The 24841-nt window shown below is 47.8% G+C and overlaps 2 protein-coding genes across 5 annotated transcripts; one reads left to right on the top strand and one right to left on the bottom strand.

Annotated features, from left to right (window-relative positions):
- Positions 1-856: 856 nt before the first annotated feature.
- FKBP1B (FKBP prolyl isomerase 1B) lies at positions 857-10915 on the bottom strand. Of its 4 annotated transcripts, none has more exons than XM_037035470.1 (4): positions 10896-10915; positions 6857-6904; positions 2659-2771; positions 857-1603 (listed from the first exon to the last, which is right to left on the bottom strand). In XM_037035470.1, exons 3-4 carry the CDS (start codon positions 2767-2769, stop codon positions 1475-1477), a joined length of 240 nt encoding a protein of 79 aa, XP_036891365.1. In that variant the 5' UTR covers positions 2770-2771; positions 6857-6904; positions 10896-10915; the 3' UTR covers positions 857-1474. The 4 variants fall into 4 exon arrangements, with proteins under 4 accessions (XP_036891365.1, XP_036891363.1, XP_036891362.1 ...); XM_037035468.1 differs by lacking the exon at positions 10896-10915 and adding an exon at positions 10617-10635; XM_037035467.1 differs by lacking the exon at positions 10896-10915 and adding an exon at positions 10260-10416.
- On the top strand, positions 10760-24665 carry WDCP (WD repeat and coiled coil containing). Its single transcript, XM_037035487.1, has 7 exons — positions 10760-10999; positions 11327-11477; positions 11953-12030; positions 16991-17122; positions 18503-18921; positions 23276-23393; positions 24421-24665. Exons 1-7 carry the CDS (start codon positions 10760-10762, stop codon positions 24552-24554), a joined length of 1272 nt encoding a protein of 423 aa, XP_036891382.1. The 3' UTR covers positions 24555-24665.
- Positions 24666-24841: the final 176 nt, after the last annotated feature.

Genomic DNA, 24841 nt, shown 5'->3' on the forward strand with positions numbered 1-24841 from the left:
CCGGTAGCAGTGAGCCCGAGGGCTGGGTGACCAAAGGCCGGGCAGCCTGTCCCATTTCGTGCTCTCTTTCGTGGGGCGCTGCTCCTTTTAACTCCTCCGGCCTTTCCTCCAGGAAGTCCGGCAGAGGAGTGCGGCCGGGACTTCCTGGAGATAAAGGGGGCAGATGAAGTAGCCACGGTGATGTGGCCCCATATCATCTATGACATCATGAGTCTGGGAAGGAAACAGCACCTTTTCCCAGCCCCTCCTCAATCTTAACACGCAAGTCTCCACTGACGGAATGATCCACACTGCGCGGAAGCCGCGCCGACTGAGGCGTCTCAGCCATGGTGCCCCAGGCTCCTCTGATGAGTGCACTGGCAAGTGGGCTGATTTTACAACCTGGCGGGACTTCCGTGAGTTGCAGGAAGTGCTGATGAAATTAAACAGTGTAAGTGGAAACAATACAAATCATACATTATTCTCTGAAGTAATTCCCCGATGTAAGTTAGAGTGAATCTCGATGCAACTAAGCAGTTAATGTGAAGACAAGCTCAGAATCACAGCCTTTTCAAAAGGAACTTCCCAGCGTGCGTCTGCCTTTGGTTCTCAGGCCACTGTGCCTTCATCTGTTACAGAAGCACCTTCCTTTCCATCGGGGTGAGGGCAGCTCACCCCTCTAAGTCCAGACAGTTGTAGGCCGTGAGATCACAGTGGGCTCAAACCCCACGGGCTACGGGCTTTGAACACAGTCTATTCCGTTATTTGGAGAAGACAAGCCTGCGAGATGAGCGGCAAATAATGCCACTTCGTAGGGTTGCTTAGACGGTTGGTGGTAATTTTATTTAAAAACAACAAGGCCCAGCATGCACGGTACTCAAATTGCAACTGTGGTATTTATTATCCCTCTCCTGACCACTCGGAAGGCTCCTGTCCACTCTTTTTTCTCAAGGGTGACCGGCTTGCATGGTCCTTAAAGCACTTCCTACCTACAGCAAGGATGGACAGGAACTTGTCAAGCACAGAGCCTTTATTTTACATGTCATTTCCAGAGAGGACATTTTGTAAGTCAGCAGCCAACGGTTTCCGAGAGGAAGTGACAGCAAAGGTAACTGGCCCAAGTCCCTCATGCACACCTTGTGCAAACGCCTCGAGTCTGAGCACCTCGTGTGTCTGGCTTCAGTGAAGGTAAGGCAGTGTCGATTGTGCGAACGAGAAATCTGTATTCGGCGATCAGGAATGGCTACTACATGCACTCGCAAAATGCACAACCTGAAATGTTTCGATTGCAACTGAAGTTTCCTCAAGCAAAGATGCATGTGAACAGTGACCAACACAGAGAGAGCGAGCTGGGCCGAGAGAATGGACCGTGTGGTGGGGCAGTGAGGGGAGCACACTGATCAAAGGCCCCGAGTGGGCGGAGCCGTCCCAGTGGCAGAGCAGAGGAGGAGGGGGGCGGCCGCCATCTCCAGCCGCCTCCAGTTCCTTCCTGCCTTCACTCGAGGTTGAGTAGCTCCACATCGAAGATGAGGGTGGCATTGGGAGGGATGACACCGGGGTGGCCCGTGGCTCCGTAGGCCACATCAGGGGTGCAGGTCAGCTTCGCCCTCTGCCCCAAGCTCATCTAGCAGGGATGGGGGCAGATGGGAGAGGAGAAAGAGGACCCGGCTTGATTTAAAAGAAAAAGGTAAGGTAACTATGGCATTTCCTTAAACCATCCTCATGGCAGCCCTGCCAACCCAAGGTGAATTGTGTACCCAGCACACTGAAGTTGTGCTAAGAGCTGTGACCAGTGCGGATTCTGACTCAGAACGGCAGGAACCTGACTGTGGGACAGTTACTTCCACAAAGCAGTCTCAAGTTCATGCGTCCACCCACCAAACACTGCTGCCTGTTCAATTGTTGTGTGGCCAAACTCATGCACAATGGCTCCTTGCCCTCTTCCAGAAAAACCAAAGGAGGGTGTCTGAAGAGCATGTGCATGTGGTGACGTCAGTAGGTGACGGCGCAGCTCATTAGGGGAGCGCATTAGAGATCAGAGCCACAGCAAGGTGGCGAGGGCTAGAAGGACCACTAGATGGAGCGCCCTGACTTCCCAGACCAAGGCGAGAGCCGGCCTGGCATTCCTGGCATTTGTGAAACTGGGTGGCGGGGGGACTGGAATAAATGATTTTTCAACTTTGAATATCTGACTCAAAAATTTAAATGGATTGGTTAATAGTGTTGTATCTATGTTAATGTCCTGGCGTTTATCGTACTATGATTATGTAAAATGTTACCATTTGGGGAAGCTGGGTAAAGAACATATGGGAACTCTACTATTCCTGCACTGTTTTTGCAAGTCAAATGACTTTTTTAAGTTGCGAAGAAACCCCACCTTGGCCTCCCCTACCCCAGCACTTCTGCTGTTGCAGACAGGGACGATGGTTGCTCATGAGCCTCCCCAGCTAGTGCTGAGCACACCTGGGGAGATGAACTTGGGATGAGAGCCCCAGTGGCAAAGGAGTCATGCTGGCAACAAAAGGGGCAGAGACACAAAGCCAGGCCTGAGACTAGATGGTGCGGCCACGCCCTGGCAGTGGAGTCAAAGCAGCAGTGGTCTGTGACCAGGTGGGGCGTGGGGTGTTGCACCCAGACCCCCAGCTCCCTAAATGCCCTGTGACAAGGACTTCATCCTACCTGGGCTGCTCCCTCTTCAAAACCTTTGATGACTTCCTGCTTGCCAATTCTGAACTTGAAAGGTTTGTTTCTGTCTCTGGATGAATCGAATTTCTTCCCATTCTGGAGCATTCCTGTGGACGCAAGAATAAGGTGGGAAAGGGCAGAGGTCGTGCATCCACCCCCAATCCGGAGTTCCAACAGCACACCTCAAACAGTTCCTATTCCGTACAAACTCCTGGTCCTGCTGCCCAAGGAAGCGTGGACTCTCCCTCTGCCTGACCCCCACGTACAGCCCATTAACAAGGCCCCCATAGCTTTAGAGTGACCGATTTTCTCCTTTTCGGGTTCCCACCACCCTGGGGCCTCACCAGGTCACCACCATGTCTCCAGTGTGAGAGGAACAATCTCTAACTGCTGTCTGCTCCATTCTTACTCTGCTCCTTTCTCCACACTGCACTGCAAATGACTGTTTTTGAAACACATACTCAATCACAGTACTCCCTTGCTTCACACACTTCAATAGCTCCCCATGGAAGAATCCGAAGTTCCACATGGCATAGAGGCACTTCAAGATCCGGCTGTTGCCTGCTTGATAACCCTTCCTCTGCTCTTCACTTCCTTCCCTTCCCTCCCTGCCCCTTCCCTGCCCCCACCCCGCCCCCGCCCCCCCCCTGCCGCCATGTCCTACTCAGGTCACACCTTTCTCAAATACCTCTGGGCTTTACAACTTTGAGGGGCCACTTCCTCATTCTGAACGTGTTTTCCCAGGCATTTCCCCTCAGGCTGAATCCTCACCTAGATTTTCCAAGGTTCCCCCAACATACAAAACCCAAAGTTCACAGTGAAGAGTATAAGGTGACCCAGCCAGTCAGTGGTGGCCTCCAGAACCTAACAGGACTTTTTTTACCCTGAACTGTCCTCAGCAGTTTGGAGCATCCATCCCTGCAGCTACACCTGCCTCTCTGTCCCTGGCGCACATCTCCGTCCAGCTGCCTACGGCCCCAGAGCCAGCTCTCCATTCTCACTGGGGATGGACTCTAAGATCAGACCTTCTGCAAATGATGGTGAGATAAGAAAGACTTCTTCCTGCAGCCCGTGGACCACAACGAAAGGCAACAGAGGACCAAAGAAAGACCTGCCCTGTAAGCACAGAGACTAGATTAGGACTTCACCCTGGCAGTAACTCATTGTGTGAAGTTACTGCCTTTCTCATGGTCTCAGCTTTGCCATACATAGGAGGTCGGCCCAGCTTAGTATCTGAGCATCTTGGATTCCTCTTCCTAACTCCTACAGTAAGACTGTACACAAGGGACAGTCTTACTGTCTACTTTCTGTGCAGAACAAATTGGGCTCTTGGCCTGGGTACCAAGTCAGACAAAGGAGGGAAAAACCTATGGCTACACAGATGGACATTAAGGAGATCAAATACAAGTTCATGATGCACAGGTTGCTAAGATGTTCAGATACACAGCGATAAGAGATACTCATGCGTGCTCACGTGCATGTATGCACACACACTCAGAAGAAAACTCCTGATGGCCAAGCAGATGGTGAGAAAATATTTACATACAGAGATCTAAATATATTCACATGGACACACACTTGGACAGATACATATATGTGAGAGAGAATACATGTATTGATCGGTTGCTTCTCATATGCACCCTGAGGTGGGACCAAACCCACAACCCAGGTCCATGCCCTGACTGGAGGTAAGCCAGAGGCCTTTCACTTTGTGGAATGACACCCAACCAGGCTGGTCAGGGAGAAAGGGTGATTTTTAAAAAAATTAATGTTGCCGTATTAACTGTAAATCCATATGGGGGGGATAAATATTGATACCTACTTCTTCCTCACACAAAAATCAATTCCAGATGAATCAGACCTAAATACGAAAGATAAAATAATAAAGCATCTACAACATGATAAGTAGAAGAATATCTCCATGACCTAGGGATAGACAAAGATTTCTGAACACGAAAAGGACTAAGTATAAAGGAAAAGATTGACATGTAGGACTTCATGAAAATTAAGACATTCTGTTAAAAATATGAGAACAATAAAGTAAAATGACAAGCCATAGCATGGGAGAGGTTTGAAATAGGTATAACCAACAAAGGGAATATCTAGGATACATAAAAAAGTCCTATAGATCAAAAGACAACCGATTTTTTTAATGGACAGAATTTGAGCAGACTAAAGAGAATATTTAAATGGCCAATAAACGCATGAAAAGCTACTCAAGTTCATGAGCCTTCAGGACAACGCAATTCTAAACCGCAGTGAGATACTACTGGGCACCCAGAGTGGGCTAAAAACAAAACAGAACTTGATACAACCAAGCGTTGATGAGGGTGTAGCCGGACTGGAACTCATACACCCCAGGTGGAGGTGGAAACGGGCACAACTGCTTTGGAAAGCTATTTGCAGTTTCTGGTGAAGTTGAGCAGGTGTAACCCTGTGCCCTAACAATCCCACTTCCAAGTACGCCCCCTGCTGAAATGGGTACAGACGTGCACCAAAAGACACCTGCAAGACTCTTCAAATCAAGACGACTTGCAATAACCAAAACTTTAAACCCAAATGGTCACCAACTGTAGAAAGGATAACTAGTAGTATATTCATACAATGAACTGTACTAGAATAAGAAAGAACCACCACTCTGGATAAATCTCACTGCCCTAACATCGAGTGAGATCAGCCAAGCACAGGGTTGATGAGTACACGCTCTATGATTCTATTTACATGAGGTCCAAAACCAGGCAAAAACAATCCATGGGACAGAAGTCAGAACACTGGTGACCTTCAGAGAGGTGTGATAACTGGGAGGAAGAAGAGGGAGACTCCTGGGGGTGCAGGGAATGCGTATGTCCTTCTGGGTGGCGGGTACGTAAGTGTGGTCTCTGTGAAAAATTTTATGAAGCTGTTCATCTTAGATGTATGTTCTCCACTGTATTTATATTTAATAAAAAGGTTTACCCAAAAGTCCCATAAAATCTTCTGCTGCGTTTGATGAGACAGGCCCTCTGCAAACCAGAGCCGCTCAGGGTGTTAGCATTTGATGCATGTTGCCTGCTCTCTGTATGTATTATGAAAAGTCTTTTAGAAGGATGTTGTGGTTTCAGTAACTTGATAAGTACAGATCTGTCTGCAACATGTAGAGCAGATAAATCAATTACACAGGTCATAGGCCCCAGAAGACTCACGGTAATTAGGCCACATCACCGGGAGATAGAGCACAGCTCCAGCCCACTGACGTCAGCGACCAGCAACCCGGCAGCTGAGAAAAATACCCACACGATCTGCCCAGAATTAACCTGGCATTTCACACTGGTCCGGAAAATGCTAAAAATGGCCCCATCTCAATAGGTCCTAGGGATTAAACTGGCCTTGCTGCCTACTAGGTGGCTGTCACCAGGTTTGCCACATTGGGAAGCAGGTCACAAGGCAGAGCACTCACCCCCCTTGGAACAAACACCTGCTTGTGATATTCCTGCCAGCAGTCCTCAGGAATCCATCCAGAATGATCCTCTGCCCACCGGTCCTTCCTTCCAACACAGTTCATCCCAGAGAGGCTGGCAGAGACACGGCACCCTCCCCGGACTCCCAGCCCCTCGCACTGCACCAGAGCCTCTGGAGGACTTGTCTGCCCTCTCCCACCCCCCACACCCCCAAAGAAGTGGGAATTCTCCCTTTTCATCCCTGTGCCCTGGCGCCCCACACAGCATCTTGCGCACAGTGTGGGCTCAATCACTGTAGGCTGGCTTGAACAGCCTATTCCTGAAAAAAGAAAGGAAGTTCTGAGGAAGCCACCCTCCTCTTCTCTAATAACACTGTAGGGCAAAAAGGGAGTTTGCCAGCAAAGTCAGGACTCTGCGCTGTAAGAAGAGATTTCCAAACACCAGGCAGAACCCGGAGTGTGGGGCTCCACTGTGTCCACGCAGAGGTGAGAGGAATGGAGCGGCTTGGGTCCGTTAGAGACTGGCACCATGGATGACTCTTGCTGGTGTTAGTGGGGAGGGGTGAACCTTGCAGCCCCTACCTCTTTCCCGCAAGGCTGGCTGGGAGAAGTGGGGGATGGCTGGTCAGAGGCAGATCTGGTTGCCTTGCATTTTGGGTCTGATGTGAGGGAGTAGTGTCTTTGGAGAGGAGTATCAGGGGAGAGACCTACCTTGGGAGGGGCAGGTCTGATGAGGGCTGGGGGGACGAGGCCTACCTGTGTAGTGCACCACACACGTCTGGCCCTTCTTGGGGAATGTCCTTCCTGCAAGGAGACATGAGGGCACATGAACAAACAAGGTATTAGAAAGTCGCCCGGAACAGTCAGGTGTGCGTGGCCCACCTTGCCCTCCATGCTGGGAAGATGCCCATGGCTCTGGTTCTGTGTGCCTTGTATAAGCCAGATTAGTTCCTTCACCTCTCTGGTTTGACTTTACTTCCTTGGGTTCCTCAACTCCACTCTCTCCTGGTCCTTTTCTTTCCTTTGATTGCTCCTTTCCCTCTCCCTCATCCGTTCCACAAACACCCACTGACAGCCTCCTGTGTGCCAGGCCTGGACTAGATTACAGGAACACAGAGCAACACATAAACAACAGATTCTAACATAGGGTGATGCTGTGACGAAAGGTGAATAAACACAGTCATTCACAAATATTTACTGAACACCCACTGTGTGTGAGGCCTGGGCCTGGTTTGGGGGATACAGCAGAGACCACACATGCAAGATGCCACTCTTTTGGAGTTTACGTTCTAACGGAGGGAGACAAACAATCCTCGAATGAACAAGGGAATGATCGTTGTGATAAGTTCTCCAAAGAGGAATTAAAGAGAGATGCAGTGGGCCAGCTGTTTTAGACAAGGTGGTCCAGGATGGCCTCTCAGAGCTCAGACCTGTGGAGGAAGAGGGGTCAGCAAGGGCAAAAACCATGAGGCAGGAAAGGACCAGGGCATTCGCAGCATAGAAAGCAGGCCAGGAGACTGGAAAGAAGGGCGGGAGGAAGAGATGGGCAGGAAGGAGCCGGACCAAGCCAGGCCCCGCAGAGCTGGATTTAATTCTAAGTGCAACAGGAGGCCACTGGAAGGTTTTAAGCAAGAATGACCTAATCTGAATTAAGATTTTATAAGATCACTCTGATTGCTGTGTGTAGGGTAGACGGTTGGGCGCCTGTTGCAGTAATCCAGACAGGAAATCAATGATGGCTTGAATTAACTTGGTGGCAGCGGAGGAGAGAGCCAAAGAGATGGGACATAGATCCTGGAAGCAGAGCTGAGAGGGCATGCTAATGGTGTGGAGATGGGGTCCAGGAGGAGGGATGGTAGACTGAATTCCTGAGATAGGGAAGATGGGGGAGGAGAGATTTGTGCGGGTGGCAGTCTTGAGATGCCTATTACGCATTTGAGTTTATATTGCAAGTAGGCAGATGGAGAGTCTGCACTCAAGGTATCGATTTGGGTGAAATTTAAAGCCTCGGGGCTGGATAACAATGCCTTGGGAGGGCTAACTACGAACCAACATTTAGAGGACTCTATGTGAACCCACCCCAGGGAGCAACCTACTGTGGGTGTCAGGCAGTGCATCAGAGAGGAGATCATGGTTAAACTGCTATCTTAAGAGATGTGTAGTTTGCCAGGGGAAGCAAAGGGAGATAATTTGGGAACAGTGAAAAACACGGTCAAAGGCCTTGAGTCAAGCGTAGCAGGAGTCCTATCTGCTTCACTGCTGTAATCCCAGGGCCCAGCACACAGTACATTCAATAAATATTTGCTGAATGACGGGTGTGTTTAACAATTTTCAGGCAGCTTGCTAAAACTGGGGTAAAAGTTGGTAGTGGGGTGGGGGTAGGGATGACAGCGAGAGATGAGACTCTAGTGTGGAAGGTAAGAATAGGTTATCTCGCCATCTTTCTGGAGAAGGAGCCGGAAGAGTCACTAAACTATTTTGTGCCTGGGGAGGGACATGGTTAAAAAGGCATTTTAAAGAGTCCTCAGGCTGTGGTATAAAAAAGGAATAGGAGTGAGGTGAGAGGCCAGACAGAAGGCAGGGAGGTAGGACCGGAGGTGGGAAGACCAATTTAGAGGCTGTGCAGAGATCTAGGTGAGAGGTGATGGTGGCCTGAACCAAGGCAGGGGACGGAGCCCAGAGATACTCAGCAGGAGGACCTGACAGGACTTGGTGTGGGGCTTAAACAATTAGGCATCCCTGGCACAGCGGCACACATGCTGAAATACCGATTGGCATATGCCCCTCCTAGGTTCTGGCATGGCTGTCTGGCCCATTTGTGCTTCCTTGAGTCAGGGTTCTAAACTGGGCTGGAAGTAGAAGGCCAGGGCTCCTCCAAGTTTTCCCTAAAATTCTAATTCTCCTCGGAGAAAATGCCCCTCATCCCTGCCAGAGATAGAGGATGAAGAGAGAAGACCAAAAGCATGAGCCAGGCAAGGGAGACAGCTCTCCAGCCCCCTGGCAGAGCTGTGGGCCAGTGCTCTGGAGGCAGGTGACAAGGGCCTGCGGGTCCTGCTTCTGGGAGCCAGTACCAGGCCTGTCTCCTCCCGGACAGAGAGGCTGCAGCCGCCTGAGAACCCGGGGAAAGCTGGGATTTTAGGCACCACTGCCTTTCCATAGGGAGATGGCCTAGAACCAGGAGGCCCTCCAATCTCCTGGGGCCGGGTCGGGGGTCAGTAATGTCTGACATAACGGTTGCCTGACAAATCCCGTGGAAGTGGAGGTGCCAGTCTGAATTAAGGCGTGTGTGTGTGTGTGTGTGTGTGTGTGTGTGTGTGTGAAGAAAGAGATAGCTAGCTACTCCGTGCACATCCAGGGCCAGCCATGCAAGGGCGATGCCTGGGATGTCTGACTTGGGAAAGGAGCGGCGTTAAGCCAAGAGGCAGGGAACCAGGAACACAGAGGGGAGCAAGTTCTGTCTGGGACTTGTGGGCTTTGAGGTGTCGGCTTCCAGGAAGAGGTTTAGCCGCAGCTGGATAAATGGACCACCTGGAACTCAGATCGGAGGTCTGGGCTGGAGGCTTAAGTTTGAAGGCCATCGGTTTGCAGACGATACTGAAAGCCAGGGGAGCGGACGGGATGGCCAGAGAAGCTGAGTGGGGAGAGGAGGATAAAGCGAGATGCAGGGCGGGGGACGGCAGATCCCTGCCCAGACTGGCTGGGTCCCTACAGCACCTCACCACCCAGCGCGCACCGGGCGGGGCCCGCTTTAGAAGGGGGTTGCCTGGGCAGAAGAGCCCCCCAACCACGTCCTTTCCCCTCTTTCCAGGGCTCACCCAGCAGGGCAGGAAAAGCGGGGCTAAAACCTGGCCCTGGGAAATCAGTAGTAGCGGATAACCGAGCGGTTCCGGCCACGGCAGCCTGCGGCCTCCAGGGCAAGGGCGGGCCGCAGACCCCCGCCTCCGGGCCGCCGCCTGTGCTCCCCTAGGTGAGCCGGCGCTGAACGGATAGCAAGGATCGTCGCTCAGACCTCCAGTGATCCAGCCTGGGGTCTCCTCGGGCCGCCAGCCTAGGCCCTCCCCACGTTCGGGCACCCTCCGCGCCACCCCCGAGTCAGACCCCCACCCGCCCAGCTCCGCCTCGGACCCGTCCTCGTCCCCCAGCTCCGCGCCCCCGGTACCGTCTCCCGGGGAGATGGTCTCGATCTCCACGCCCATCGCGATCCCACTGGCCCCGCCTCCGAGGGTCCCCGCTGCTGCCCCGGCGCGGCTCTGGCCCCGGCCCGGATGGCGCTCGACTCGCCGCCCCGCCGCCACTGCAGAGCCGGAGGAGGTGCGGCGGCGGCCGGGACCTGTGCGGGGAGGGGCCGCGGGGAAGGGGGCGGCGGGGCGGAGCGGCGCCGAAAGGTGGGGTCGGCCGGGGCGGAGCTCGGGGGGAAGGGAGCGGGACCCGCGGGAGCCGGCGGACAACCAGGGACCCGCCGACTGGGGAGGATGCTGAGGGAGGCGTGCAGTCTTCCCGGCATCCGCCCACTCACCCATCCGTCCATCCGTCCACCCCTCCGTCCAACACACATTCAACTGCTCTGGGGTGTCCACTGGAGTCCGCAGACCGGGGGAAGGTCAGCAACTACAGCGGCGCTTGGACTAGACGCGCTCATTGATTGGCAGGAGGCTCAGCATGTCTGGATGCGCCAGAGACCGGACCTGCCCGAGCGGGGCTGCCCGGATCTGCAGAAGCGAGCGAGGGGGCCAGGGAGGGAGAGGGGCAAGGCTCGCTGCCGACCCTTCTGCACCCACTCTAGGCCCCTACTCACCATCCCAGGTCGCTCTGCCCCACGCGCAGGTGGATTCCCACCTTTCAAGGCAGCAACACCGAGGAAAAAGATTGAAGGAGGACAGAATCGCTGCCTTCGAGGAAGTAAATCTGGGGTATAAATCCACAGCTCCTGCGTGGAGGGGTTCGAGCCGCGGGGTGAATCAGCGAGTTCGGCCTTGTATTCCTCCGTCACCCATCAGAGATCCAGGAATCTAGCAAGGTCTTCCAAAGAAGTAACATTTGCTTGAAGAATGAGTGGGACTTTGCATTTCTTCCTTAAGTTTTGTTTCTCACTCTTCCCTGCATTGTTCCAAAACTCGAGTGAAGGTATGATTCTTACAAGTGGCGCTGGGAGATAGGCGTGGGGACAAAAGTCCGAGCGAAGGTGTTCCGAGTGGGCCCTGAGGATATCCTTCCCCGTGCTCCCAGGTGACCAGGTGGGAGACTTCAGGCCACCAGCGTCGCTGGAGGAGGGCTGGCTGTGCGTTCCAGAAAGATGCTGACCAGCCGTTCCGTGAGGGTCCGGGTCTGAAATTCCCCACTGGCCGCCGCAGCGGGTGGCCCCGAGTCTCCCAGGAGTGTAACTGAGTCTAAAGAAGCCTAGCGAGGCACTGCCGGCCCATGGGCTGTGGCAGTGGTCAGACACTTTTGGGGTACGTGTAGAACAGGGGTGTGTAACTGGAACAGATCAATGGAGCGGCTTCAGTGGAAGGCACAGTATTTTGTATTTTTCTGAAAAAATGTTGTCATATCTTAAAGAGGCCCTCGACTCCTTCCCATCCCTGACTCTCCATCCTCCCGCAAAAGGAAGTTAAGAAATTGTGTTAATTCTTGGGCTCCTGGGCTTCTTAGACTAGAAGAATGGATAAGAAAAGGGGGAAGGCGCTAAACCTCTTAAGAGAGGGAGGAATTGAGTGTGGCTTACGGCCAGGAGAGTCACCGAAACTACAACTCCCAGAAATCTGTGCGGCAAAGCCCATGCTTATTAGCCGGGGGGAAGGACACTCTCCTAACGTGACACATCGAGCGACCAATAGGCAGACAGTATTCCTGAGTTTTTCCCGCCCATTGCTCACCTATCAGAGGCCTTGGAATTGATGCTTCCGGTACCTGCTCCAGACTTCGAATTCGCGGTAGGTGAGTTGGGGCGGCTTCGGCAATATTGATTTTTTGTGGGACAGTGAGTCCAAAGGTATTTTGTCTCCATTGTTGCCCAGGCTGGTGGGTGTAGGAAGTCTGTGGGTGGGCGGGGTGGTAGGTGGAGGGCCGGCCCTGGCGGGGAGGGTGGAAGACAAACAGGTGTAGGGCCAGCAAGGGAAGAACGTTGGGGGGCCCGCGGGCGCTGTTTAGCGGATGCGGGGGATCGGGAATGGGTTTAAACAAGACTGTATTCCCTGTGACTCAGGACTGAGACTTCTGGAAATATGTCCGAACGAACCTATCCAAAATGAAGAAAACGCTTTCTGCATAAAGACCTGAATAACGGCGTTATTTATAATAGGATAAAGTTGGCTACAACCAGGTGTCTCAGCAGTAAGCAAAATTAGGCAGTTTCACAGCGTGAATATTAAGTGGTCTTTAAAAACCACTTACAAAACTTTTAAGTCATATGGGACAGTGCTAATATATAATGTTAAATGAAAAAAAATGATGATGCGAAATTGTATGATATGATTGCAAAAGTTTAACCAAAACTGCACGGGGGGGGAAAGTGTCTAGAGGTATGTAATCATAACATTCTTTGGATGGATTTTTTGTGTGTGTGAATTTACCTTTTGTATGTCTTAATTTATTTTTTCAAATACAAGCGAAAGTTTATTTAGAAAGTCACGGGTGGAAAACGTGAGGCAGCTGGGCAGCGTGGGCTCAGGAAACAAGTTGGGGAGGCAAAAGAAGGTCGGTTGGAGCTTGAGAGAGAGAGAAACAGAGACAGTGGGAGAGAGAGCAAAAGGAAGAAGAGGGGGAAAGGTGCAGGATGCGTGGGAGAAAGGCATGCTGATTTTAAAAAAACAAGTGTAAGGAACTTGAACTTATTTTAAAGTGGATACACGATAAACTTAGAAGAACAAGTTGGAGGGGATGTACATCTGTTTAAACTACCGAAGTGCTCCCATTCGCCCAAGCCCTTTGATTCTCACCAGGAATTGTCTTTAAAGAAGATTAAAAACAGAAGAAACAAGTAGTCACAGAGTGAGCACCAGGTGTTCTGACCCCCTCTCCCCTGAATGGATAGAGTGGGCTTTTCTCTTCCTAGAACACCCGGGGCTCCTGATTTTGGATATCTTACAGTCTGAAGGCTTGAGAGGCCAGCAGGTATACAGTTAGCTTTAGGCAAAGTAAGTATTTTAAAAGATACCAAGTAATTGGAGACCTCCTGAAAGTCATTTTAATCTTTGTCCTTTGGGCTCTTCGATCTTTCACAGCGAGTCCGTTCACTGCTTTGGCTTTAACTTCCAAATTCTTCATCTCTGACTGCCTAATTGGTACACTATAAATATCTTAAATGACACACATCTCATGCAAAATTTATTGCACACTAAACAGCCTTTTTTTTAAAAAATTGATTTGAGAGGGAGAGAGAAACATCGATTTGTTGTTCCACCTACTTACGCATTCATTGGTTGCTTCCTGTATGTGCCCTGACTGAGGATCAAACCCACAACCTTGCTGTATCAGGACAGCACTAAACAATCAAGCTGCCCGGCCAGGGCCTACACACTGTTCTTGACCTTTGAAGCATGCTCTGCTTTCTATATCTCTGATTAATAGTTTAACAATTTCCTAAGCAAAAACTTTGTGTTATCCTTAGTTCTTTCTGTATCACTATTCATATCCTACCTGATGTCATTATCTATTCCATCTGCCTTAGAAATGTCTCTTAAATTTGGCCCTCTTTCTCTGCCGAAGAAGTAGCTACAAACTTGGCTCGCTTTCGCATTGTGACATTCAAACGATTTCATGGTGCCTTACTGAACATGTCATGTTTCTTATTAAGTCCATCCTGCACATTGTCACATTAATGGGTACTGTTTCCTCCAAATTCCTCAGCACGCTCTTTATGATCAGGAGAAAGGTATATCAGTATCAGATAATATAAGGCCTTAAATTCCTTAAGACATTTGAAATAACTTACATATGTAGACTGTGGAGGCTCATCAAAGGCCTTGGAGCAGAAGTACAAATGACCGGGACCGTGGTTTATTTTCAGAGAGTTCTGTCCAGTTGCACAGAGTACCCAGGCTCTGCGGCAAAGGAGAGACTGGTGTCAGACAGAGGACCTCTGGTCCTGCCCTTCTAAACAGGAAGAGGTAGTCAGGACCTGGACCAGCAGTGGGGCAGAAAGGACTGGAGCAGAGTTTTGTACTTGCCATTAGGTTTTTGAGAGTGGCATGCCAAATTTCTTCTTGTTACTAAAGATAAAAAATTGAAATTAATTCTTCTTTGAAAAATTTAGTAACCTTGTGTTTTTTTTTCCTTATTCACAAATACTTAACCTGTGCTACCCCTGACCATATGTAGCCTCAATGACATTAGCTTAACTTAGGTGGCTTAAAACATGACCATATAAATTGCCTTTGATATAATTGGTCCATTAGGAATTTTCTCTGCCCAGGAAAATATACCATGCATTATCTATCAATTAGAGTCTTTTAAAAGTACCTACATAGATATGAGGGGACAACATATTAATTAAGACCGGTGAGTTAGAGGTGGCAGTGTTCATCATTGGTAGTGACAGGAAGCTTGTTTCTGTATTTAGCAAGCCACTGCAGAACCACTTCATCTGACAGCATGTGCAGAAGCGTAACAGACCATTCTTTGTAGTAAAAGACTCTTAAGAGTAGGAACAAAGCTTGCAAAGAGGTAGGTCAAGTATGAAATGAATGTGGGCAGGGCTAATATCAGCCGGATTGTGAAGCTCATATATATTTGAATAGTACTGTAGCCCAGCAAAGAGGCCAGGAGAAGAGATGCAGATCTGAGAGTAGTAAATGTAGACGATATTTAAAACATAAGAGTAGGTGACATTGGAAGGAAGGGAAAGAGAAAAATGATGAGAACTGAGTACTAAACTTTTTGTCTCTATCCACAATCAGATAAAAAGTGGAAACAAGCTGAATTCCCGTCTGTAGGGGAGCCATTGAAGACAGCATGGTGCATACAAACTGGAATAACACCTTGCTGCTACTAATGCAGCTATGTAAAATATTGAGGCAGGTCTATATTACTGGTTTGGGACAGTGCCCATGCTGTAAAATAAACTAGTGAATAATTTATTCCATGGGATCCCTGTGGTAATCGGGCATTTTTTGAAAACTCCTTCCTCATTTGGGAAGAGTCTCCCTTCACGTGAGTCTTGGCGAGAGGCACAGCCCATCTGCTGTTACAGAAGCCTTTGTGGGGAAACCGGCTCCCTGTCCTGGCTGCCAGAGCCGAGGGTCAGTGAGCTTAGCTCGGCTGGTGGGAGGCGGCTCCCCATTCTGAATCTGAAGCCATCGCCATCAGGTGGGGGGGCAGGGAAGTTCGATCCTCGGCTGTTGGGAAGAAGTGGCAGCTGTGTTTTATTGCGCCCGGCCTCGTTTGGACCCTGCTTGTTTTCTGAGCCTGGTGCTTGAGCCTTTTCCCCCCTGAAGTTTGCCTGAGTGGTTTCTGCTGTTAAGGAACTCTGACATGTACCCCATTTTTTGTCTAAAAGAGAAAACTTAGCACATATGAAATTATATATATATATATGTATTTTATATATACATATATATGTATTTGTGGGGTTCTTTAACAGTTTCAAAGGCTCTACTACAAACTGTGAACAGTACTTTTATCAAGGACGTAAGATTTGAGGGGTGGTGTGGGCCTGTGAACTGAGGGGTTGCTAGTTCGATTCCCCATCAGGGCACATGCCTGGGTTGTGGGCTGGTCCTCCTGTTGGAGGCGTGCGCCAAGCAGCAGATCGATGTATCTCTGGCACAGCAATGTTTCCCTCCCCCTTTCTCCCTCCCTCCCCCTCTCTCTCTAAAAATAAGTAAATAAAATATTTTTTAAAAAGATTCGGGGTGGGGCGGGGTGGTAGTGGTGGTAAAGAGAAGTTGGCATGGGGTAGGAGGAAACATTTTGTTTTACTTTAGACACTTGGTTTGTTTGAATTTCATTGCAGTGAACATGTACCTAGTAATCTAAATGTCTGGAAAAAAACTAAAAAAATTGAAAGTAATACTTGCATAATCTAGTTTACATTTTTGCAAAGGGTTGTTGCAAGGAGAAAGTGCAGTAGGGAATGTGAAAGTATTCTGAAAATTAAGTGCTATTTGACTATGACGAAGTAGAAATAGCAATAGTGACTTGAGTGTTGTTTCAGTTTAGAAGTAAAGGCTATTTTTAAGGGAGTTGAGGAAATAAGTGCTAATAAAGTCAGAGTTGTGAATATCAGTTATTCATCAATTTGGCAGTGAAAGGAAGATAGAAATTAGATGGTGAGGAAGACTCCCAGCTTTTTAATTTGAAAATTCTCTAGCTTAAAAGTTGAAAGGCCCATAAATACTGCATAGTCTCAATCTGGATTCAGCAGTTACTAACATTTTACTACATTTGTTTTAGCTCTCTGCATATATATACATTTAAAATACAGATACAGTATATATTTTATGTATATACATACATAAAATTTTGTAGATCGGTGTGTTTGTTTTCTAAGACATTTGAAAGCAAATCGCAGGCATTAGGACATTTGTCCCCAAGCACTCTGACGTGCATTTCAACAGCAGGGACATGTCCATAACCACAATACCATGGTCATCATAGGAAAATGATTAACTCTACAGTGTCTTCTAATATCCATTCCATGTTCTAATTTCCCCGGTTCTACACATTTCTTTTTTGCTAGAAAATTTTATTTCCTCAATTTAAGACCCAAAGTGTGTATCTTGCATTTGCTTATCAGGGCTCAATTGTCCCTTCAAACCCACCACATCCCCCTGTCCTTTCGTCCCTCACGGCGTTGGTCTGTGAAAGGTGTCAGCCAGTTACCTTGTCCTACATTCTGGATCTGTCTGATTATGTTCCCAGGGGGTATGTAGCTTTTCTTCTTAATTATTTCAGATAACCTTCATCAGATAACCTTCATCAGAAAGGATGGAGTTGGGAAAAGGAAAACTTCTCAGGACTGGGCTGAATGCCTTGTATCAAGCAGTGCACCCAGCTCACGGCCTTGTCTGGACCAATGGGAATCAGGTAGTCTTGACTGATTTACAGCTTCAGAGTGGAGAGGCCAAGTTTGGGGACTCAGAGGTCATCGGGCAGTTTGAACACGTGTGTGGGGTGTCCTGGGCCCCACCCGGTACGGCTGATACGCCCCCTCTGCTCTCTGTCCAGCACATGCAGCATGTCACCGTGTGGCAGCTGTGCCCCAGCACTATGGGGACCAGCAAGTGGCTGATGTCTGAGACCTGTGAGATTAGAGAGCCACTCCCTGTCCTTCCCCAAGGCTGTGTGTGGCACCCACAGAGCGCTGTCCTTACTGTGCTGACCTCACAGGATGTCTCCATTTTCCATAACATCTGCTGTGACAGTTCCCGAGTGAAAGCGGACAGCAGCACCCAGGGCCTTGTTCATTGTGCGTCTGCTGTGACAGTTCCCGAGTGAAAGCGGACAGCAGCACCCAGGGCCTTGTTCATTGTGCGTGTTGGACCCTGGACGGCCAGAGGCTGGTGGTGGCAGCGGGCAGCAGCCTGCACTCTTACATTTGGGACAGTGCTCAGAAGACTCTTTGCAGGGGCTCCTCCTGCTCGGTGTTGGGTGTGGACAGCTCTGTGCGCTCCATCAGTGCCACCGGGGACTCCCAGGTGGCCATAGCCACCGAACTTCCGCTAGGTCAGATTTGTGGCTTAAATGCATCTGAAGCACTCGACGGTCCACCTCACAGTGAAGATGCTTGTCTGATTGATGACACAGTTATTGATGGTGTGTTCTCTGTAGATAAGGGGGCCATCCCTTCTGAAACAAATTTGGACACATCAGTGTCTCCCTTTTCTTCTTCTTTGTCAGATCCTCTGGATCTAACTCATATAATTTTCAATAGATCGAAGTCTGAAGGTAACGCCCTAATTTGTTTAAGAAAAAAGGACTACTTGACGGGAACTGGTCTGGATTCTTCCCATTTGGTCCTTGTGACTTTTGAGAAAGAGTGTACCCAGACCAGAAAAGTCCCCATTCCAGGCATTCTGGCTCCTGATCTAATCGCATTTAATCTTAAAGCACAGGTTGTGGCGGTGGCTTCCAATACTTGTAATACAATTTTTATCTATTCTGTCATTCCATCGTTTATGCCAAACATCCAGCAAATTCAGTTAGATAGTAGTGAAAGGCCAAAAGGCCTATGTTTCTTGACAGATAAATTATTACTAATTTTGGTAGGAAAACAAAACCCCCCTGATCTGACATTCCTCCCTCCTTCAAAGTCTGATGAGTATGTTATTCGCTTGATTGTTAGAGAAGTAATATTGGAAGAGAAACTTCCAGTAACACTGAGTGAAAGCCAGACTGGCTACTCTACTTTCAGTGCTCTGTTAAATAAAGCGGAGGGGGAAAAGCTAATGGGAAGTCTTTCCCCAGATATTCACCACCCAGACAGAGGGCTCTCGTTAACAGCTGACAACAGGAGTCGAGGTGGAAGGCCCGGAAGTGCCCTTATTGAAGAAATCAGAAGTCCTCCATCCAGTGTTGGCAATGGCTCTGTCACCCTGGGAACTCCAGACGCCCAGCCTGCCGACCAGTCCGTGACCCTGCCCAGACCCGGCAGCGCACCAGACCACGCCAGCACCCCAGTGCCTCTGAATTTTCCTCAAAGAAAGAACCGACAGCCGGAAGGGGAAACTTACCAACCCTGTAAGGAACTGGAAATTCTATCTAGGAAACTGGTCGAAGTACAGCGATGTCTTTCTGAACTCACAGACTTCCTGCATAGTAGAAAGAAATCCTCTCCAGGGTATCCACTCTCTCGGGATCTGCCTTATGTCCATATCTCCTACCAGGTAATTTCTCCTTGAGGGGCCAGCACTGCACATAAAAACTCCTGCAGCTAGTGGTTACTGCCAGAAAAATTAGTTGATGAGAAAGATGGTGTTCTAATTGAACTGGGCATGCTATGTTACATTCAAGTTGTTACTCCTTTACAGGTTGGTTGCCTGCCAACCATATGGACACACATACCAGTGTGCACTGATTTTTATCATGTGCATATGTGAAATACATGAATGATTATACTTATTCTGCCAACTTATATTTAGAAAAAAATTTTTAATTGTACTACTTCATTGCAAAACTTTTTTCTCACACACCGCAGACCCTCTTTCATTTGTAAGAAAGGTTATATTAATTTTTTAAAAGATTTTATTTATTTACTTTTTAGAGGGAGGGGTAGGGAGTGAGAAAGAGAGGGAGAAAAATATCAATGTGTGAGAGGTATGGTTGCCTCTCACCCACCCTGCACTGCGGACCTGGCTGGCAACCTAGGCATGTGCCCTGGCTGGGAATCCAACTGGTGACTTTTTTTTTTTCCTCTGGAAAATCTCCATTTATTAACTGGTGACTTTTTGGTTCAAAGGCCAACACTCCGTCTGCTGAGCCACACCAGCCAGGGTTATTTTAAAAAATTTAATTCGTTTGTTTATGCTTGTATATGCAAACCCAGTATTGCATAAATAGCATCACATCATTTTGTCATGAGCACTTTCCTTCCCAATTGAACTAAACTCTGCCCCTCCCTTCTTTAATTAGCAGTTTAATGTCGACCCTCCCATTGTGTGCTTCACACTCATAACCTTGCACAGATCTTTGTACACATAGATACTGGTTTGGACAAAGAGTCTGTTACATCTTTTCCATAAAATATTTAAAGCATGTTTTTTTCATCCTCACCAGTAACTTTATTGATTTGGATATTTTTTAGTATGTTGCTGTTCCAATAGAAACTGCCACTGGTTTCTGGTGGGTAGAGGCCAAGGGTGTTGCTAAACATCTTCTAATGCATAAGACGGCACACAGCAAAGAGTTCTTTTGCCAGAATGTCAGTAATACCAAGAAACTTCACAAACCACATCTTTTTTTTTTAAACATTTTATTTATTTATCTTTAGAGAGGAAGGGAAGGAGAGAGGAAGGAAACATCAATGTATGGTTGCTTCTCATGCATCCCCTGCAGGGAACTGGCCCCTGCTGGGAACTGGCCCCTGCTGGAAACTGGCCTGCAACCCAAGCATGTGCCCTGACTGGGAATCGAACCGTGATCGTCTGGTTCACAGGCCCGTGCTCAAATCCACTGAGCTACACCAGCCAGGGCTAAACCACATCTTTTTTTAAAAGATTTTATTTATCTTTAGAGGGGAAGGAAGGAGAGAGGGAGAGAAATATCAATGTGTGGTTGCCTCTTTTGCGTCCCATGCTGGGAACTGGCCTGCAACCCAGGCATGTGCCCTGACTGGTAATTGAACCTCGATCCTTTGGTTCGCAGGCCCGCGCTCAATCTACTGAGCTACACCAGCCAGGGCCACATCTTTTAAAAATCATTTATTTATTTATTTTTAGAGGGAGAGGAAGGGAGGGAGAAAGAGAGGGAGAGAAACTCAATGTGTGGTTGCTTCTTGCATAGCCCCAACTGGGGACGTGGCCTGAAACCCAGGCACGTGTCCTGACTGGGAATTGAACTGGGGACCCTTTGGTTCACAGGCCAGCACTCAGTCCATGGAGCCACACCAGCCGGGGTGCAAACCACTCTTCACACATGAAATCAGTCACTGCACCTTCTCCATATACTGCACAAATCTCTTTTTGCATTTTATTGCATTTTTACCTTTCTTGAAATAATAAAGCATAATACACCAAAAATGTGTATTTTCTTCCATCTTCAATACTAAAATGGCTGCACAAAAATCCACCAATTCTGATAAGTTTTTTTTAAATGCACGTTATTGTGACAACTGTCACAATCTAACAAAATTGTTTTGAGTGAAGTTAAAGACAACTAAGCACTACTAAAGCCATCTTAGGGAAAAAATGTAATGGACTTTTTGGCCAACCTAATATGTAGGTACAAGATACATATAGATTCGGAGGTGGTTATTGTTTTACAAAAATAGGGTCATATGGTGCACTCAGCTTCATGTGGAGAGTGTACTGTTCATTCAGGCGTTCCCTTGGTGAATGGACATGCACTTTGTTTTCAGCTCTTACCCACTCCACGAAGTGCTCCAATAGTATTCTTGTGTGTATCCATTTGTTTTTGTACTTTTATTTCTGTTGGGTTGGTTCCCAGAAGTGGAAGTATAATTTTGAATATATATGTTTCTATTTTTTTAAATATTTTATTTATCTTTAGAGGGGAAGGGGAGGAGAGAGGAAGAGAAACATCAATGTATGGTTACTTCTCATGCATCCCCTGCTCGGAACTCACCCCTGCCAGGAACTGGCCTGCAACCCAGGCATGTGCCCTGACTGGGAATCGAACTGGGATCGTCTGGTTCACAGGCCCATGCTCTATCCACTGAGCTACACCAGCCAGGGCTATATGTTTCTACTTTTAAGGATTTGCCGGGTTGTCTTTCAAAGATTCTTCCGTAACAATGTATCATCACAGGCTTATCAGCAGCCTTTTCCCATGTCCTCATGAATCTAATAAATGTGAAGTGGTATTTCACTTTTTTTAAAAGATTTATTTATTTATCTTTAGAGGGGAAGGGAAGGAGAGAAGGAGAGAAACATCAGTATATGGTTGCCTCTCATGTGTCCCCCATTGGGAACTGGCCTGCAACCCAGGCATGTGACCTGACTGGGAATCGAACCACGATTGTGTGGTTCGCAGGCCTGCGCTCAATCCACTGAGCTACACCAGCCAGGGCTTAAAATTGATTTTAAAGAGCATGCAGAACTTTCCCTCCTTCTAATTACAAAGGTAATATATGCTTATTGAGGGGGGGAAATTAACCAATTTAGGAATATTTAATGTCGAAAGTAAAAATTCACCATAATCCAAACCTTAGAGAAAATCACAGATAGAGTTAATTGTAAGTACATCTATATTTTTTCCTTTCAAATAATAACATATCTTTTTCTTTTGTACATATTTGTAAATGTGAAATTATGCATTTTTTAAGTAAAAGAAATGTGGGATTTTTTGCCTTTTTAATTCTTCAGTTCCTCAGTTTATAATGAACTGATCCAACCAAGCTATTACCAGTAACTACCTTTGGAGGGTAGACTGTGGGGCACTTTACTTTCTGCATTATAAAGTTATGTTTTACTTTTTTACATTGAGCATGGATTCCTTTTGTAATGAGAAACGTAAAAGAAAAAAGATGAGATAATCAAACGCAAGGAAGAGTTTCCCCTGTAATTTCCAAAGCAACATTTCATAGAGTTCAAATAAATGATTAGCGCTTCTGGCCCTTACAGTTTATTCGTGACAGCTTTTAAAATGTTAGTAGTAGACATGCTCTTTGGGTTGTTCGTCCTTCCACAAATGTACGGTTTATCTTTCATCACTGAAATGATGTTTCTCAGCAGTCAGAAAATGAGTAGTGATCATTTTAACTACAAAATAAGTCAGATCCATAACTTAACTATTAAAACTCTTCTTCAGGTGTTTACATGAAGGTACTGTTTCACATAGTGTATAATTAGAGAAGTTATATTTTTTATTCTCTGTTCTATGATTATATCTTTGTTCTCTGTTCTATGATTATATTTTATTATAAAATATAATAATATTTTATCTTTGTTCTCTGTTCTATGATTATATTTTAAAGTAGAGCTATATTTATTTTATATTTCCTTCCTTAAGAATATTTGAAACCATTTTTAAAGATGAGTTAATGTTTACTAAGACTTTTTAAAATGTAAAAATCACGTTTCTTTGCACCTTTTCTCAGGTAAGCGAACTTCGAGCAGTCTCCTTATGCACACCCTCTGCCCTGCTGCCGCTGAGGGCAGTCCTGTTGGCCTCTTCCCCCACTAAAGAAGGCATGACCTCTCTTAGTTACAGCCAGAATAGCCACGCACCTGTTCCTCACCGTCGGATTGTGCCTCTCAGGCTGCCGTTCACCAGCCTACAGTGTTGTTAGTCATGTCCTAGGACAGCCAGTTCCAGGTGATAAAGACGTAACCCTCTGGAAAAAGCAGAGCAAAAGGAGAAGGAAAGTAGGGGCTGTGCTTTGTTCTGACCTTTGGTTGTGTTAAATAATACAGCAAAAAGCTCCTTATATAAAACTCAAGTCTAATTGATAGTGGTAATAGATAAGGATTTTAAACAACCATTTGCACTTTCTAGTCTTAAGAAACGTTAACTCCATTGCTTCTGCAGTTGGCTTACCAACTTTTGTCCTTGTATTTGAAGAAACCGTACTCTGTAGGCCCCGCTGTTGAAACAAGAGACATGCTTCTCTGCGATGGCAAGCTAAGGCTCAGCACCGTTCAGCAGACTTTTGGCCTCTCTCTTATCGAAATGCTGCATGGTAGGTAAAATTGAGAAACTAACCCTACCCGACAACCCCTCCTTCCACCGTCTGTTTTTATAATAACTTTCACTGGCAGTGACAGTGACGTGTACTGCCCTGGCTGGTGTGGCTCAGTGGATTTGGTGCTGGCCTGCAAACCCAAAGGTTGCTGGCTGCATGTCCCCACCAGGGCACATGCTTGGGTCTCGGGCCAGGTCCTGCAAAAGGCAACCAATTGATGGTTCTCTCTCACATTGATGTTTCTTGCTCTCTTTCTCCCTCCCTTCCCCTCTCTCTAAAAATAAATAAATGAAATCTTAAAAAAAAAGTTAAGACACAGCAGACTTGAGCCCCAGCCACATGGTTCACTTGGCTGAAGTGTTATCCTGTACCCCCAAAATGTTGCAGGATCTGTCCCCCGTCAGGGCACACACCTGGGCTGCTGATTCAATCCCTGGTCAGGGTGCATCCAGGAGGCAACCAATCAATATTTTCCTCTCACCTTGATGTTGCTCTTGCTCGTGTGCACGCTCTCTCTCTCTCCCCGTCCCTGCCTCCCTCCCGCTTCTCTCTAAAAAGCCAATACACATATCCTTAGGTGAAGATTTTTAAAAAGTTAGGACACAATAGATTGGAAAGAACCAGAGAAGGCCCAGACATGTGTTATGCTGGTGGCCTTCAGCTACCCTGGAAGAAACCATTCGGGATCATTTGTCTGGGCTGCTCTAGTCTGACCCCAGTCGCTCAGCCTCCTCGGGTGTGTAGAGGTCAGACTGGACCTGAAGAAAAAGAAGGTCCTTTCGTAGGAGTAGCTGTTCCCAGCCTCATGTATTTTCTGGAGAAACTGATTGACAACTTGTAGAGGAGGCAGGGACACTCCGCACATAACCCCTAACATGTCAATACCCCCTTCCTGCCTGCCGTCAGCCCTCCGTCCCCCCCGTTCCCTGTAAAGTCGTGTTCTTCCCCTGACAAGGTGACACTTGTTTTCCCTTAGCGGGGGACAAAGTACCCTAAACTGCCTGTGTGATTATTTTGCTCTCAGGCTCTCGCTGGATCCTTGTCTGTGCCGACAGCGAAGGCTTCATCCCCTTGACCTTCACAGCCGCACAGGAGATAATCATACGCGACGGCAGCTCCAGGTCAAATGCCTTCGGAGACTCTGTCTCAGAGTCTTGATTCTAGTCCTTGTCTTGGCGTCAGTAGGGACCTTCAAGCCCAAAGTTTAGATGCCACTGGCTATTCTGACCGTTTGAGCAGTATGGCCTGACACTTGTTTACAGAGTATTCGCTGCGGCCTGACACTTGTTTACAGAGTATTCGCTGCGGCCTGACACTTGTTTACAGAGTATTCGCTGCGCAGCTTCTCAGATGAGACCTTAAAAGACCTGTGTCCACTGTGGACCCTCCCCAGCCAGGATTTGCACCCTGCTCTGGGCTGAAGCACTGGCCCTGGTGGTCTGCCC

This window comes from Sturnira hondurensis, unplaced genomic scaffold (assembly GCF_014824575.4).
Source record: "Sturnira hondurensis isolate 20B ecotype Veracruz unplaced genomic scaffold, ASM1482457v3 Scaffold0022319, whole genome shotgun sequence".
In the NCBI taxonomy this organism is placed as follows: Eukaryota; Metazoa; Chordata; class Mammalia; order Chiroptera; family Phyllostomidae; genus Sturnira; species Sturnira hondurensis.

Bases quoted from the DNA above. Each gene is read 5' to 3' on its own strand.
- FKBP1B (XM_037035467.1), bottom strand. From the start codon at position 10,296: ATGGGCGTGGAGATCGAGACCATCTCCCCGGGAGACG. The intron at 2,772-6,856 runs GTAGGCCTCGTC...TTGCGTCCACAG, and splicing joins GTGTGTGGTGCACTACACAG to GAATGCTCCAGAATGGGAAG. The intron at 1,604-2,658 runs GTAGGATGAAGT...CATCCCTGCTAG, and splicing joins TTGAAGAGGGAGCAGCCCAG to ATGAGCTTGGGGCAGAGGGC.
- WDCP (XM_037035487.1), top strand. From the start codon at position 10,760: ATGTCTGGATGCGCCAGAGACCGGACCTGCCCGAGCGGGGCTGCCCGG. The intron at 11,000-11,326 runs GTAAATCTGGGG...CCGTGCTCCCAG, and splicing joins GAATCGCTGCCTTCGAGGAA to GTGACCAGGTGGGAGACTTC. The intron at 18,922-23,275 runs GTAATTTCTCCT...TTGTATTTGAAG, and splicing joins ATGTCCATATCTCCTACCAG to AAACCGTACTCTGTAGGCCC.